The 12,341-nt window shown below is 44.1% G+C and overlaps 1 protein-coding gene across 1 annotated transcript in view; it reads left to right on the forward strand.

Annotated features, from left to right (window-relative positions):
• Positions 1–1,061, forward strand: part of LMOD2 (leiomodin 2 (cardiac)) — a 7,049-nt gene extending 5,988 nt beyond the window's left edge. The window contains exons 3-4 of the mRNA XM_010077020.1: positions 5–285; positions 625–1,061. Coding sequence (XP_010075322.1) covers positions 5–285; positions 625–651 — 308 coding nt within the window. The 3' untranslated portion in view covers positions 652–1,061. The remainder of the gene's footprint in view (positions 1–4; positions 286–624) is intronic.
• Positions 1,062–12,341: the final 11,280 nt, after the last annotated feature.

Consider the following 12,341-nt stretch of genomic DNA (forward strand, 5'->3'; position numbering starts at 1 on the left):
CCAGAGAAGAAGGCACCAACCAGGAATATAGCTGAAGTCATCAAACAGCAAGAAAGCTCAAAAAAAGCCTTACAGAATGGACAGAAAAAGAAAAAAGGCAAAAAAAGCAAAAAACATGAGAACAGCATATTGAAAGAAATTAAAGATTCTCTAAAGTCAGTCTCGGACAGAAAGTCAGAGGACGGTTCACGACCCTCCACCCGTCCCTCCACGCCACAAAGGTCTCTCCACGACAACCTTATGGAAGAAGCAATTCGGGCAAGCAGCATAAAGCAGTTAAGGCGGGTAAGAGATCTTATTTCAGTAACAGATTGTTGCTCACATATAGCACAAGCTCAATTAATTTTAATACATATATATTTAATTTAAAAAAAATTCCTAGAAATGTGAGCATAAGAAAGCACTTGGGAGGAGGCTTTCCTCTGATTAGGCTTTTCTCAGCACACTGATTACTGTTCGACTGTGATTTTGATAGAAACTGGGGTACTTTCCAAGGGTCAGGCTTGTTACGGGAGATGGTGCATAGCACAGGGCTCATGGAAGCTTGTCTCTGGTAGGGATTTTTCTATCCAGACTGTACAGCAAATGTAATGCACAGCCTCCCCACCTACCCCCCTTTTGTAGGTGGAGGTACCAGAAGCCCTTCGGTGAGAGCCCGCACAACAGAAGAAGCAGAGCACTGCAGTGGTCGAGAGGAGGCTACTCGTCCATTCACTGGTGGTAACATAGACTGTCTAGCAAGCTGCTCCAAAACACACTCTTAGATTCAAAACATGTCTCTTTTATTTCAAAGAAATAAACCCGCTAAATACAAAACAGTGCTTTAAGGATACATTTGCCTTGTAATCTGTAAATATGGAAATAATTTTCTTTTTTATTTAATGAGATTTCTATTGAGAAATTGCTGCTTATTTAGATATTCTTTTCAATATCTGGTTGCACATCACTGGACAAGTTCTTCACATTGAGATGTAATAGTTTACCAACCTGTGGTTTCTTCTTTCTTTTTTTTTTTTTTTCCATTAATTTACAATAAACGTGTTTTGAAGCTCTCAAGCAGACACATAGTCCTGGGTTTCTGTGAGTGAAAACCTACCAGATTTTTGCATCAAGTTCACGAACATTAGGGAAGTCTTCTGGGAAAGAACCTGAGACCTTTCTCAGCTGCACCCACCAAGCCTGCTTGAGGATAGTACCTGAACCCATATGTTAGTGCCGTTTCATATTGACATGGGAAAAAATGGTTCACAAGGCTATATACAACTAAAATGAAGCTGTGGGCTGCACTAGCTCACTGATGTTTTGTAGCAGGTCCTAAACCTTGATCTAAGAGAAGGCAAAGTGGGTGATGAATAGAGCTGCAGTTCATGTTGACTTAAAGATTAAAAATTAATGTGGATATTTTGAGGACAAAGCAGAATTATTCAGCTGAGATCCATTCAGTGCAAGTGCACACTGCTATATCTAGTCAGAACTAACCCTAGAGCAGGCATTCAGTCAGACAGAGATACTTGAAGAGCATTCAGGTGGAAAAAGACTTTCATATGATATCAGTTGACCAACAAGGGGGATGTGAACTGTCAATATGATATGGTGGAAACAGAGCCAATAGCATTTGGAGATGTACGGCTCGAGGTATCACATCACAGGCAATGGTGCAAATAGCCCTTCTTCATGTAGTACTTACTAGACATTTCCCTCTGTCAGATCAGTTATGGTTTTGGGTGCTTCAGCTAGTGTGAAGGTAGCGATCACATGAAGAAAATTGAGCAGTGGCCAAAATGTTGAAAGGCAAGAGGAGATACATGTTTTGAAGCACTACTAGATATTAGTTTGCTCTTTTCAACAATAAATAACAGAACTAGTATTTACATAAAACCACACCAAAGAGAAGTAATTACTTAAGAATACTCAACATTGCAATGGTACTGAAAAAACACAGGTAAGCTTGTAGCTAGAAATATTAATGAGACAGATTTCCCCAGAAAGAGGAACAAATTACTGGAGGGGAAAGAAGCATAATATTGCTGTTATGGCAAGGAAACGGTGAAGGTACCTTTTTGCTTTTGTATTTATGCACTAGAACCTACTAAAAGCGATTTATAACTAACTGAAACACTTCCCAACATTTTTCCTCTTGCCTCAGGATCACAACAGCTCATGAGTATTTCTAGACCCAGTATCACAGGAAATATGGTATGTACAATTCCTTTAGCTGCCTTTATGTTTGCATAGGCTCCCATGGCATAAAAATCAGCCTATGGTCAGCCTCCCACGACCAAATGGAAGCTGGAGCTTGGGATCTTCTGAGGATGGAAGCAATGCTGGAATGCAGACCACAGTCAGGAGGAGACCTGCAACCCCAGACCTTGTCCCTAGCAGCTTTGTGAAGGTTGAGAAACAGTAAAATGTTTAATCAAATGCCAGAAGCAACTAAGCAGTTGCGAGGAAGAACAAAAGACAGAGAGGGAACACAGGGAAAGCACAATGGAGAGGATTTGGAGGAAGACAAGAAAATGTTAAAAAAATAAACAAAGCCAAACTTTAAGGAAAGAGGGAGAGGAAACTGTTAACTGTACATGAGGTGAAAACAAATAAAGAAAAAAAAGATATGGAAAAAAATGAATACTATGATGTGGCAGATGAGAGAAGTGAAGAATGTGGAAGAAGGAAAGCCAGAAAAAAAGGGAAAAAGGAAGGTAAGATTCACCTTTCAGGTCAGTATGAGCTGTTGGAGTTGCTCTTTTGCAGAAGGGGAAGGCTTGGCCAGTGCTGCTGGCTGCGGTTGCTGACAAGTGGCTAACTAGTCCTCTCTGGTGTGAGGCCTGCTGTGACGATGGAGATCAGTATTTCAGATAAAATGTAAAGTCATGGAAGCAGCAGACACCTGTGGTTATTTAAGCTCCTGTGGCACACTCCCTCATGAAGTGCCAGTCCTGCGTCTTAGCCAAAGTCTAATCTGGGTAATTACCTTCTGCCTACATAAATTTCACAGCAGTTTCACTTGGAGGCATTTCAAGGCCTGTCTCCTATTTGCAGAGCCACAAGGCAGAGCCCCCCAAAACACCTTGTTACGGCGGTGATGCCCTGCTGAAGGGAAAGGCAGCCCCCTTCCCTCCTGGGGCAGGTGTCAGCAAGTGGCAGGCACCGAGCTCCCTCATGGATGCTTCCAAGGAGCAATCAGTTGTCCTTTCAAACAGGCAAGCAAGCACCATATGACACAAAACCCCTCTGGGAGGTACTGTTCCGCCTTCCCGGACTGGAAGGTGGTTTAGCAGGAGGTGCCAAGCCATGTTCCTGCCTGGGGAACAAACACCCCCCAAAATGGGCATTTCCCCTGGGCCCGAGTCCTGCCTGCAAGCTCAGTTCACTTCCCATAGCCTTCCCTTGAGTCACAGGGAGGCAAATCACCTCCTTTGAAGGCCTGACTGCCTCTTGTTTGACCTGTGAGGAAGGTGGCCCCTGGGTCAGCTCCTGCGCATCCAGTGCTGTGCCCCCACCAGAACTGGACGCAGTGTCTGGACAGGGGAGCCCCAGGATGTGGGTATGCTCCTTGCCTGGACTCGTAGGCTCCCTGCAGTGGGTAGCTGTCCACTTTCTCTCAAAGACCAGTGAGAGAAACCAGCTCATTGAAGAGCAGAAATGCTGTAGCTTCCCTAGGAATAAAAAAGGCCAAACTTGTCTCTTTGTTTACATGGAACCAAATCTCTCCTGTGAGTGTCCCCCCAGATTCGGGCTGGGGGGCAGGAGGGGATGTCTAGGTACTGCAGAGGCCACACAAGCTTCACACAGTGGCTGAGCCTGGCACGGGGTCCTCCCATGACCCCGCACCTGCCCTGCCCCATGTGCTGCTGCACTGGGCAAGGGCTTCAGCCGTGTGTGGTGGTCAGGGGCCATGCCACCCTGCAAAGCCCACACTCCAGGTAGTCCAACAAGGAGGCACCACCTCTGCTGCAGCTTCAGGCTTTGGCTGTTCCCCATAACATGTATCCATGTGAGCATCCATACCATGTAACATGGGGTGAAAGAGCTGACCTACTGGAGCACCAGAAATATCAGAGATTGACTGTTGTCTGTAAAAGTCCAGTATTTGGTCTTTTAGTTTGTGCCTCATCACCTCAGGGAATGTCTGAGATTATAGAAAGAAAAGAAGCTTGTAAAAGTCCACGAGATTTTAGTTCCGTGTTTTCTGGAAGTTTCCTGCCTCCTGATGCATTTTCTGTTAGATGTTCTGGGCAGTGACCCGCATTGCTCTGCAGGCAGGGGATCTGGCTGGGGGTAGAGGTGCGGGTCCAACAGCTCTGTAGAGGTGCTTCCTTCCCACCAAACAGGGCAGGTGGATAACGAAGCTCCTTCCAGGTGAAGCCACGTCTATTTCTGGGGGCTGAGTCTGCCCTGCACACAGCTGGGAAGCCAGAGGGGCTGGTGTAGCGCAGCCTCAGTGTGGCACAGTGGGAGGATGGATGTCCTGGAGGCTGCGAGGCAGAGAGGGGCGGGAGGTGATGGCCAAGGCCTCTCTGTTGCCCACACACTAGCACATCACAGGCACAACCCTCCCAGAAGAAAAGCTGTGAGTATTCAAGACCTCCACACCACCACTCATACGGCTTCCTCAGAAGATCATCAGAGATATGGAAGTAATGATTAAGGCAGAGCAGCTCCGCAGCCAAAACAGAGAGGACTTGTCTGTAGGTTGTTTAACAAGTGGCACATAACTACCATGAGGCAGCCATGAAGGGGGTACCTGCAATGCCTGGCGGTGAGGGGAGAGGTAGCACCAAGAACTATTCCCAGGTGCAGGCCCAAGTGAAACAGCACCTGGAAGAGTGTGTACAATTCCAGTAATTAACAGCCAGGAAAAATTGTTCTGAATTGGAAGAGGGGAAGAAAATGGCTAGGATAATAGGGAAACTGGAGAGGCTGTCCTGAGAGAGAGGAGAACAGGTGGTGGGATCAGTCTAGCCAAACAAAGGCTCAGAAGGATTTCAGCTCTTGTCTATAAATACTGCAAAGGGGCAAGAGCTACAGGACACTGTTAGCATGCCAAAAATAAAGGACAGAAAGTGTGCATGTCTGCATTTGGATCAAAAATTAGAATAAATTTCCTAACTCTTAGAACAAGAAGGTTCTTGGAACAGTATTCCCATTAAAAAATAATGGGAAAATTCACCAACCTAGTGTTAAAAGAATGCAAGAAGCTTATGAAAAGGATAGCGTGGTATGGTGCTTTCAGCAGCAGAAGCCTGAAACTGGTAACACAGAACCTCCTGCCCTTGTTATATTAATGCTCTTAGATGTGATAACTCCACAGGATCTGCAAACTGGAATAGTATTGAAAGTTGTAAAAATCTTCTACATTTTGTAGTAAGATTTTTTTTTTTCCAAATACATGAAAGTCAGATTAACTTTTGAAAAAGACTATCATGTGGAAGTCAATCTTCTACTAGACACTGGCTTAATACTATCTAAGCTTGACACCAACACAAACCAAATACTTACAAGAGGGAGCAGAATTTGGTTCACATGTTGGTAAGCCCAGCACTGTACATACACTGTCTTGGTCTGACAAATCTCCATTTCCAAAACCCTGCACTTAAAGCAGAATTAATTTTTAGATTCATTCCTCAAATGTTGCAAGTTTACTTTGACTTGCCAGTTCAATGACTTCATTTTGCATTTTAAGTTCTTTAATAAGGTGGTGATAATTGTGCCTTACACACAAGGAGCAAACTTGCAACCAGGAGATAAAGCCTTGCTCAAAAATTAAATTGTGTGCCTGTCTCACTGAGAAGATGCTCTTTAGAAACACCGGGTGATTTGGAGTGGCTGCTTTTATATAAGTAGGATGAAATATTTTTTCTTTTCAGACATGAAAAATGCCAGCCCACTGACGGTGTTTCAAGTTAGGCACTTCTAAATGAAGTTTCTGAACCAGACTGTGATTGTTGCAGCACTTTGTTAATTTTATTTTATTTGACAATTCTCTTGCTCTTGGAAGTACAGAGGACATATGTTTAGGAGCTGCTACTCAGAAATCTCATCATCTGAGAGGAGACATCTCAGCATCCCACCTCTCAGCCGGGACTTGGGCTTCCCAGTCCTCAGCATCACCGCGAGCTGCCAAGACCTAAAGGCACAAAGGAGGAGGATTACAGGCAAAGGGTGCCATCACAGCTCAGGCAGGCTAAGTGAAGGTATGAACCTGAATGATGGGCTGCTGGTCAGGGTTAGTTGCCGTAGGGCTGCTCCCAGCATGGACCCACCATTTCCCCCTGGTCCACTCTTCACCCTGGCTTGCCAGGGCTGTCCTGTGAGGGGAGCGAGGGCTGAAGGTCTATCAGAGCTTTGGGTCTGCAGAGTGGATGCAGCCTTGCACTGAAATTGGGAGGTGAAAGAGTAAACTGCAGGTAGTGTGCAACAGTTGAGGGGCTTGTTTTTTTTTCATGAAGGTGGTAGAAAAAATAGGGCAACCATCACCAACCAGCTGTTGGGGGTAGCTGGTGTGTTATCAGACCCAAATGTAACTGCCCTGTGTGTCAGTCAGTCCAAAAGAAAAGTTCAAATGTGGAAAAAAATCTGCCCTCGTTGAAAGCAGAACAACAGCCTGCCTGTCAGGTGTATTTATCTGTAACATTTGACTTTTTTTTCCGCTTCAAAAGAATATGAATTTTAAAAAGCCTTTTTAATGGCAAAAATGGATTATTTTCTACAGAACCTTAACACAGGGCAAGGGGTTTCTCTTTAAAAAGTTGTCACAGTAAAAATTCTCTGTGGGTTTCTGGTAAGAGACAGAACATGCATCACAGAGCCAAAACTGAGGGTTATGTCCTGGGCTATGCTGCTGCAATTTGTATACTCTAATTTTGCTTAGTTTCTTGTGCTTCTAAATTTTCTTGGAGATATCAGTAGGGATTTGCCTCACAATACTACAAGGCTACATTCACATAGACTCAAATGTGTTCCAAGATCTGCAGATATCAAGAGCTATTAGATGCTTTATTACTTTTAAATTGTTTTTATTCAAGCTAACAGCAATGTTTTGACTGGCTGAATAGCTGAGTGAATATGATGAGTGTCAGTGTATTTCTAAGCAGTAAGAGAAGCACAGCCCATGGCCCAATATAGGAAATTTTGTAAATGCAGATGAAGTAAGCCACAAGGGTGGGAATCCCAAGGCAAGATAGTTGTCAAAAGGAAGACATGCCATTTCTGTCATTTAGTCACCTAAGAAACAAGCATCTAAGGAACTGAAAGGACAGTCAGACGTACCTATGCATCCCAAGGAGGATAAATTGGGGCTGTTTCCCAGGAGGGGCCTAGGAGACAATTTCACAAGAGTAACCAAGTATGACCTCTATCCATCAGACTATTTTTCTTACATAGGAGATACCTGAAGTTTCAATTCCATAGGTAAGACATTTCTCCTCTCTGCACACTGTTATGCCTTCCTGCTGAGATCAGCAAGATAAAGGGATAAATATTTCCTGGGCTTTTCTTTTCAGGGCTTTTTCTGACAAACATTTGGAACTATAGCTTTGTTTTTTCATTAACATACTCATGAACGTTCTTGAGAGCTGTCAATGAGCAACAGTTAAAGGAGCGAATTTCACAGGTCCCTGAAGGAAGTGTCTGTGTGTACACAGAGCGGGGTCACTCCTTTTGCTCGGTCTCAGCTTACTGCTCTTTAAATTAGCGATACATGCACGTGTTGCTGTGTTTCACAAACAAGTTGGAAGGCAACAGCACTCATGTTTCATGTGCTCTTGAACACTTCCGCCAAACTCCAGCTCTTCACTTTCTACTTCACCAAGTCTGCCCTGATGGTGGCAAGTTAGTCTCGATTGTGCAGGGCGGGCAGGTACAGGCAAATTCTGCCCATATTGCAAGCCGGTGAGACAGGCACCAATGCCAGTCCAGGTGGTGTGTGACTGCACAGGCAGCACTTGGACAGTGCAAATATTCCTGCTTTTCATCTCAGTTTAGCACGGGGCTTTGGGTGCCTCACTAGCCCCTGTTACACGGCTCTTGGTCTGCTCCCATTCATCTGCAATGCACTCTGTAGGCTTCCCTACCACAGCCCCTGACATGCTTATCTTCTGTCCAGCCCATCATGAGCCAAACTTTTCAGTTTAGAGTGACCCAAAATAGTCTGAGATCCAATCACTCCAGACATCCCTGTCGCTGAATTTCAGGTGCAACACCAGTCAGAGAAGCTCCAGGAGAATTTTGCAGCTCTGGATGAGCACCGCTGTGGTCCCTTGTTGCCCCCTTCATGCCTGCCTGTCTGTGTGTTACTGTCCCCTCTCTTGCACCAAACCTTCAGTCAGTTTTGGGAGGCAGGAGGTAAAACTGCACAAAACTAACCTGGGGGAAAAAAAAAAAAAAGAAAAAAAAAAAAAAAAAAAAGGAAGGAAAAAGACGACCAAACAACCAACCAAAAAGGAAGACTGTTCTGCTGGTTTGGTTCCCCAGACCTCTCACTGCAGATTCAATGCTGTTTTGCTGGTGCCAGGGAGGTGGTGGGAACCTCTGGCCAGGAACAGAGGGAGGACAGCATCAGGCAGCAGGGATTTAGGTTGGCTTAAATTGTTCTGGATCTGTACCCTAAGGTCTTTGTGACACCAGAACCATGACTGTTGATAACCCAGCACAGCTGAGCAGCCTACAACATCCCACCATGCCGCTGGCTCCCGCTTTCAAATTCTTACCGAGATGAATCTCACAGGTCACATGGAGAACTGAGCTCACAGCTGGGTGTCAGACAGTCTCGAGCTCTAATCCTGCTCTGCCAGCTCCATGCTATGAGACACAGTGTGCCTCAAAAGCATTGAGCAAGTTTTGTCAGCTTCCTATCTCTGTACAGCATAAAAATTCTTCCTGAGTGGCCTTTGCTCCGAGACAAGATAAAACATAATTAAACTGGTCCTTAAAAATACATAACAGATGGAACTCCTAGGCTCCCTAAACAACCATCCACTGGAAAGTCTTGCGTAGTGCTTCATCATCTTCTCAGGTGGAAAGTAAGCCCAATATTTTTTTTTATCAACCATGCCAGATATGGAGGACCATTCACACCGGATAGTTGTCATTTGGCTACCCCAGAGTGGCAATGCGTGGCCTCATCTGTGAGTGACTGTACAGTGTGTTAATACTACAAAATGCTGTATCACATTCTACTGCTTAATTAAATGCAGGGTGACCAGACTGTTTAATGCTAAGGGTACTGGGTCTTCTGATGGTCATCTTTTCTAGTGCTAAGAGTGCCCACAGCTCATTGCACATGTTGGCTACTTGTGGTCCCAGCAAGAGCATGATTAATTCTGAAGCAACTGTTCCCCTTGCAGCATGCCTCTCTGCAGCTCCTCAGCTACATTGCCCACCAGAAGAAGAGACATGGTGGCAACTGGGAATATGGGGCTAATATCATATTTGGGGATCTGCATGACTCAAGATTGGTCTCCCATCACTTGCCTTGGCTGTCAGTTTTTGATACTGTCCTGTTGCTGTGTTGGCACTAGCAGTGCCACCTGGGATAAAGCAGTAACAAGGTGAGAGGTGCAGAGGTGGGTCTTTCATCAGGAATGGGCCAATTCATCATTTCCAGGGTGGAATGCAGGAGGTCTCCAGGGCCATTGCTGATATTTAAAAGGAAGTAATGGACTTGAGTACATTATTTCTGACACAGAACACTGTACTTTAAAAGCAGCACATCTGATTTAGTTGAAACAGCCTGGGAATGACCTGAAGGCAGATTAGGAGTTGCTTTATTTCTTACAGTCAGCTTTTAAGTGAAATTAGGGATTTAATCTGGAAATGCTGTTGAAGGTATAGCTCTTCCCAGATTTTCTGCCTCTTACACCAGATGTTCTATAATGCTTTAAAATGCAAACTCTGAGTTAACCAGTGTCAGAATTTCCTGTACGGTCTCAGCACAGCTGCTTGTGAGCAGGACTCCCACCCAGGGGAAGGCTGCACAAAAATATATGAGGAACTAAGGATGCTACACCCCTTTATTTGCTTTTCCATCAAGCAGTCTGTGGGGGATCACCTTGCTGGGAGATGGGGTGGGCAGCAACTGCCAGTGATCAGACTTCTCACTTGAAGGGAAGAAGCATGCTGCATGCGCCAAGCAAGGTTTAACTAAGCGAAGTTTTTCTTTTTAATTTCCGTATCTCTTCCCATTCCCTCAATTACCACTTTCAACATCATGGAGGAAGCAAGCCCCATCACTTCTACTTTCTCCTGCATCTCCTTCCCTTCATTTCAGCGTTTTGCATAGACGAGGCTTGCTTTTTCCGATGTTTGCTTTGGGACATTTGTCTGTTTAATAACTCTCTCGGAAACATACTTGGTGTGATCTAAGTGTTATCAGCTTGGGCTCAGGGTGCTCTCATCAGTGTCAATCCTCTCCTCACACATCTCTGTGCTGGGTACCACGTTGTCATGTCAAAAAACACCCTGCAACCTTTTCTTTCTCCTTTAATCCTCATCTGGCATTGCTTGGGTCATGGGACATGCAAATACATGAGGGAAGGAAAAGCCAAGCCTAAACCATGAGGACAGTCTGCAACAAAGCTCCAACAAGCTGCTTTTTCCTTCTCGCTAGCTCTGAACCAGAACAAAAAATATGACATCTTCTCATCTTATGTCTCACTGTCAACGAAGAATGTTACTTCCTAGCAGACATCACACAGGCTTTTAAATCCCTGAATATGTTTTGGGTGGAGGGTCCTGTCCTGGTGGCTGGAAGTGTGGTAGACATAAATGAGAGGTTTCTGTGGTGGATAAAGAAAAATAAAACTGAAACTTCTACTATGGATCTAATTAAATTATATCCAGCATTAATTTTTCTAAAGAAAAAAAATCCACAAAGCATTCTTAATAGAGAATTGCTGCTTTTCTGTATTCTAAAAATATCTTTCACAGATTTTGTTGGAAGGCAGCTACATAATCACCTGCCCCACATATAAAATGTGTATTAGAACTCGGAGGAGAAAGTAAGTTTGTTCTGGTATTAAAAACTCTCTATCAGAAGAATTTGATAAATATAATGCAATATGCAGAATCAGCCTGATTTTTATTTTAAATGCCTTCTCCAGTACCAGAGGAGTATGTCCTTTATGCTGCTCCAGCCTCCGGACAGCCAAACAATTACCCCCGTTACAAAGGCCAAATGTTTTGTAGCTTGCAAGAATTGCCAAAACTGTAATATGAACCTGTGGATCTCTTGATATATTCTTGTACAGAAAGACTGATGTCTTTCTGGGTAATGGGGCACTGCCTCAGATAGCCTAACAAATCCCTTCTCAAGCTGGTAATTCCAGTCTTTGTTTCTGCTCTATGAATTCTGCCAAATGCTCAGATGCCCCAGAGAGATAAGTATGGGGGCTGTGATCATACGTACTGTGCAGATTGCTTCAGATGCTCCCATCTCCAGTGTAACCTTGTGTTTTGTTTATCAGCTACATTCTTCTCTGAGATAGCATACATTTGAGATGAAACAGTGATGAAACGCAGAGACAACCTCACACCATGTGCCCCCAGGAGGTAGCTATGCTACATGAGAGCTGCTCAATGAACATTATAAAAACTAACCCCATAGGGACTCACTCTTTGCAAACTAGTAGTTCTATCACTCACCACACCTGTGGTTGAAGTATCACACCAATCAGATGCATATTCTCTGAGGCTGAGACTATTGCTAGTTAAGTACTGCTGTACCTCTTCGTTTCTTGTTGCAGAGCTCCCATCCCATCTATTTCCAGAACATCCCAAAAGGTTGACTGATTGAGTCCATACCATGACTTCACTCCAGTTTAGTAGTTCTAAATACAGCTTGGTGGAAAGATTTCATGACTGGATAAAATGTAATGCTGCTGGAAATAAGCAGCAATGGGTAAAGCATGTACCTTTACCACAAAATTCTGCAAAAGTCTTGGTGAAATGAGCCTTCCCCATTTGCAGCTTGAGCAGTAACATTTTGTTACCTGAACCCTTTACAGAACCTTGTGCAGTCCAATCTGGTTAGTGTTAGGAAAATGCTTAGAAGTCCTGAACAAAATGCTGGCACACATGTGCAGGGAATAACCAATATTTAAACTGAATGAAAAACTTTGGGGTTAGTAGGTCTGTTAGCTTCTGTTTAGGAAGACCTTCAGAAGTTGCCTTGGGCAGAAACATTTTGCTAGTTTCAGTCAAACTAGCAACACAAAAGACAAAGATTTTGTTTCTTTTTTCCTCCTTTAATGGTGCTAAACAGATGCTGCTAAATTAGAACCCAACTGTCTTCATAGTAATAAAACAGGAGGTCAGATTTAAAGAGCTACATTTGCCCTTGTGTT

The sequence above is a fragment of the Pterocles gutturalis genome, unplaced genomic scaffold (assembly GCF_000699245.1).
Source record: "Pterocles gutturalis isolate BGI_N339 unplaced genomic scaffold, ASM69924v1 scaffold15848, whole genome shotgun sequence".
In the NCBI taxonomy this organism is placed as follows: domain Eukaryota; kingdom Metazoa; phylum Chordata; class Aves; order Pterocliformes; family Pteroclidae; genus Pterocles; species Pterocles gutturalis.